General features: G+C 33.5%; 1 protein-coding gene across 1 annotated transcript; it reads left to right on the forward strand.

Moving 5' to 3' along the window:
• Positions 1-4,045: 4,045 nt before the first annotated feature.
• LOC132067261 (uncharacterized) lies at positions 4,046-4,765 on the forward strand. Its single transcript, XM_059460436.1, has 2 exons — positions 4,046-4,063; positions 4,154-4,765. Exons 1-2 carry the CDS (start codon positions 4,046-4,048, stop codon positions 4,763-4,765), a joined length of 630 nt encoding a protein of 209 aa, XP_059316419.1.
• The last annotated feature ends 350 nt before the right edge of the window (positions 4,766-5,115 follow it).

Genomic DNA, 5,115 nt, shown 5'->3' on the forward strand with positions numbered 1-5,115 from the left:
GTAAACGCAGGAGGAGAAAATAAGAACAAGAACATAGGCTAAAAGCAATCTTTTCAATTCAACAGAGTTGTGACATTGCCTTTTGATTATGAACCACTAAAGCAGCCAAAACAATACCTTTCGCCTACTTGTTCACAACCTCTCACGTATGAAACACTAAAGCAGCCAAGTAATATTTTGCCTACTTGTTCACAACCTCTCGATGAAACACTATAGCAGCCAAGCAATACCTTTCGCCTACTTGTTCACAACCAGGACAGAGCAGTGAGAGATATTTTGGAACCATCTCTTTGAATTCCCAAGATATAACATGAAACGCTTCAAGGTAAGTGTAGAAATAATATTTCTAGTTGAAGAAAGTCCTATATCTCTCAGCTTCTTCATCTTCCAGGAACAAAAACTATAAATTTCCTACTTGAACAATTAAATTTCTAGAGAAGAAAAAAATAGCAAGCTGAACATTTGAGCACGACCACTTCATACCACGAAATTAAAGACGGTTGCAGAAGATAATAAATTTATGTATATATTCCTTGTTTGAGAGGATGACCAAAAGCGCAGAGGAGGTCCGCTGGAAAGTGAAAAACAGAATGAAAAGAGTAACAGAAGGTGGCTTCATGTAAAACTAATGTAACAGAGCTTCTTTCTGGAAGGTAAGTTGTCGGTCGCACCTTCAATCGAAAAAACGAAGACTAAAGCATATAAAAATTCGAGAAACTGGTACTATAAAAATTCTAAAAGTAAATGGAAAAAGTAGTTCTTTAGAGATTGAAAAAGATAAAATTTGAAATATAAAAAGGAAGAATATTTTTTATTTGCTTTTTGGCTCGATCATTTGCTGCAGCAATAAATGGCTATGAAAAAATGTTATTCAGCTCCTTTCAAATAATCCTCCTACAAATACAAAGAGAGAAGACTTGGTAAAACTTTGTAGTTCACATTTACTCTATAAATTGACTGACATGTTATACGTGCGGATCAATGGCTTTATACTTCATTCCTCACCAAGACTTACCATCACTGTCAAGTATTATCTCGAAGTAATGCAAGATTCTCTAATTCCCAGTTGTCCCGAGAGACATTTGAAAGATGCTAAAGGAACAAATATTAAGGTGCTAATACTTGAAACTGCAGAGATTTACATAAATGCATTTACAAGTGGAATAAACACTACCCATCTAAATCAACACTGAAAATCCACTTACTACATCATAGATGGTAAGAAGATTGAGAATGCAATTTCTAAACTAACGAAACATATGAAGAAACATTAGTAGACTTGTTACAACAAGAAACATAAAAACCCGTACTCTCAAAATGTATTTTTTGATTTGAAGAACTTTGGAGAATACCATCAATACAAATACAAAAAAATAATAAATGCTCGATATTGAAGCTCTGTGACATATGTTGATGCCATTATACTACTCATATCCTACTGCTTTGGCGCAACTATGTTGTACTCTTAGAATATATAGTCCATATGCTACCAAATATAATACATTTGAGAAAATTGATTTATTGTGATTAAGGAAATCTTTGAATGAAGTTAGTCATGACTCATTTCCATTACTTGTACTATCCATCAATGATGTCCATAATTTGTTTTCCTTCTATAGAACAAAGTGTCAAACATATATAGAGCATAGGAAACAAAAGTAAAACACACAGGCAAATCTCCACAATCTCTTATTTGAGTGGATTCAGAATAAAGTTTCATAGACTAATACAGTAGATTGGCATAGCAGCACATATAGCATAACAAAAAGATCAAAACTCACAATATAGAGTAGCAAGTCCGCGCGAAATCATGTTCATGATGGTGTAGTCAGAGACAATGCTGTCTCCCTCTGTATGATCAAACAAATGAATCTAGACATGTTTTGACCTTTCTTTTATCACCAAAATATATACATGCAACTTCAGTGAAGGTCAACATTGCATACAACCAATTATGTTCAAAAAGTACAATTAAGCAAATCAATACACAGTCCAAGTCGACATACACCCATAACAGAACAAACAAAGACAAATCGGAAAAGCAAAATAAACAAGGGACATACAGAGAAACTGAAGCGCAGAGAAAGAGAAACCGAAGTGAATATGCAAAGGCGAAAGAGGAAAGAATAATTGAAAACCAAAAAATTAAAATTAAAAACGAAGGAAATTGATGAAAGAAAACCACAAAGTAGTGAATATGATAGGGCCAAAGAGTAGAGAGTAACTGAAAGCCAGAAAAAAAAAAAAGGAAATCGATGAAATCAAACCACAAAAGTAGCAATTTGTGGATTTATGGAAACTTCAGAACAGTGGAAACAAAAATAACCAAAAATGGAAGAGAAAAATAGAATTTGCCAGAAAGTAGAGAGAACATGGAAGAAGAACGACATGCAAAGAGATAATTTAAAATTTTACAAAATTAGGAGAAGCACATGAAATAACAAATTGATATGTATAAACACAATAAGACACACAAAAAACTTGACAATATAACAAGTTTAATAAGAATACGAATAGTCCTGCGCTGAGAGCCTTTCTTGATCACCTTGTTCTTCCATTATATATATAAGAAAGAAATAGGTATGGACACAAAATGATGATACTGAGTGACCTCAGAGAAGATTACAACGATTTCCTTACCGCATGACTTGGTAGTCCCTCCCTCCAAAATGGAGAAAGGAAAAGTTAGAAGACGTTTTTGTAATTTCTAGAAAGGGTAACACGTGGTTGCATTCAAGGTTCAAAAGCAATTTACAATTTAGCCATAAAGCAATGTATATTTACGAATCTGCCCTTCGTCGTACTAAGAAGTTAATCACACATGCAACTATCAACTAATAACAATATAACAAGACAAGAAATAACCCAAAGAACCCTCACCCGAATAGTCCTGAATCCTGGTGAATCGGTGAGAGCTGCTTTCTTGATCACCTTGTTCTTCCATTGAAAAACCAAAAATAAAAATTATTTGGAAATTTTCAAGAAAGCTAAATAGGGTATGGACACAAAATGATGATACATATATAGATATAGAGTAGGCATGACTTCCGCGGAAAATGGAGAAGGAAAAGTTAGGAAGACGTTTTTGTAATTTCTAGAAAGGGTAACACGTGGTTGCATTCAAGGTTCAAAAGCAATTTACAATTTAGCCATAAAGCAATGTATATTTACGAATCTGCCCTTCGTCGCACTAAGAAGTTTCACTTATTAATAGTCTAAATAAACTAAATATATATATGATAATGATCCCTAAATCAAATGTTTCAAGGTCAATTTTAACATATAATCATATAAGAATAACATGATTTTTGTTATATAACTTATGAAACAAATTATCTACCTGACCAATTAAAGTTTAAATAAAGCAACATTTGAACAGTCTCATAATATTCAGTGAATTAATAATAATCTTTGTAAAAAAATTGGTTTAAATTATTAGTGTGCCCACCCTATACAGAAGCTTTTGTTTATCGTTCTCTATGTACTTGTAAAATTTGCTACATAACTTATGAAATAATTTATTTACATGACCAATAATAGTTTAAAATAAATCAACATTTGAACAGTCTAGTATTTTTCAATGAATCACTAATTATAAAGGATGTAAGTGCAGAATTTTGATAGTATAAGGGTAACTATTTAATTGTAAAATATAGGAGATATAAAAAATTGACTCATATTATGGAGGTTTTAGTAAAATTAACTCTTTAGATGAATTAGGAAACTCCTACGTAAGAACATAAAACCAGTTAGGATTCGGCTAAACTAAAATGAAATTAAACAGTAAAAGAACAATTTAGGAAACTATATTACAAATGTATAATTAACCCTTTAAATAAATTAGGAAACTTAACCAAGAACATTTAGGATTTCGGGCAAACTAAACTGAAATTAAACTGGAAAAGAATAATTTTAGGAAACTTTCTTTATCCCAATCCAACTCTTATTTGGTATACGTAACCTAAACAATTATATATAGGCGTTAGTCTACGGAATTACTTCACAAATCACTTTCACAAAATCACATTCACAAAATTTTCAAGCGATGGCTGAGATTTACGAAGTCTCTTTCTATGATGATGAAATTGAAGTTACCGTCACCAAAGACTCCACAGTCGTTAACGATTGGATTTTGCAAAGATAAATCGTGCAGACTCATCGCCGTAGACTCCACAAGCTACTCATCGGTCTCGATATCGAGTGGCTCCCTTGTTTCAAACCTGAGGAAAACCACCCGGTCGCTCTCCTCCAACTCTGTGTAGGTCGTCGTTGCCTCTTGTTCCAACTCCTCCACAAAGACGCGGTTCCTGGATTCCTCATAGACTTTCTCGGGGACCCGAGTTTCAAGTTCGTCGGGGTTGGGATCACGGAAGACGCTAAGAAACTACTCCGCGATCACAGGCTGTTCGTGGCGAATACTGTGGATTTGAACCGATTGGCGTTTTCGGTTTACGGAGAGGAAGTATATGGGAAGATGGGATTGAAGAGAATGGCGAAAGAGGTGCTTGGAAAAGTAATGGAGAAGCCATTGAATGTAACACTGAGTAAATGGGATGCTGAGGAATTGTGTTATGAACAAGTTGAATATGGTGCTATTGATGCTTTTGTTTCGTTTGAAATTGCCAAGAGTTTGTTTAATTTAGTGTGGAAAAGAGAGAAAGAGAGTCGTTGTGTTGTTAAGAGGGAATATTTGAATTGCCATTATCAACCAATGTTGATGGTACAAGAAACACAAGGGATGTTTCGAAGACGTGCTTTGTTTTGATCAATATAAAAAGAAGACACAATATTAGGAAACATTGGGAAGTCTTTTGTATTCTTTTTTTGTAATAGTAATATGTACACAGTACACATATTTGTTTAATTTCTTTATGGTTTCTTGAAATTTATACATGAATATTGTTGTTGATGCCTCGGATAAAATTGCAAGTAGTAACAGCCTTTTGTCAAGATAGTGATTTTGGGGTTAAACTAGTTACGTTTTGTTATTATGCTTGCTCTCAGTGAAACTATAAAATCAAAATAAAATATGGCCTAAAAAAGAAAAGAAAAACGAGAACTTCAATTATAGGTTCGAATTCAAGATAAAACATCTAAGTTCAAGCTCACGAATGA

Source organism: Lycium ferocissimum, chromosome 1, assembly GCF_029784015.1.
Source record: "Lycium ferocissimum isolate CSIRO_LF1 chromosome 1, AGI_CSIRO_Lferr_CH_V1, whole genome shotgun sequence".
Taxonomy (NCBI): domain Eukaryota; kingdom Viridiplantae; phylum Streptophyta; class Magnoliopsida; order Solanales; family Solanaceae; genus Lycium; species Lycium ferocissimum.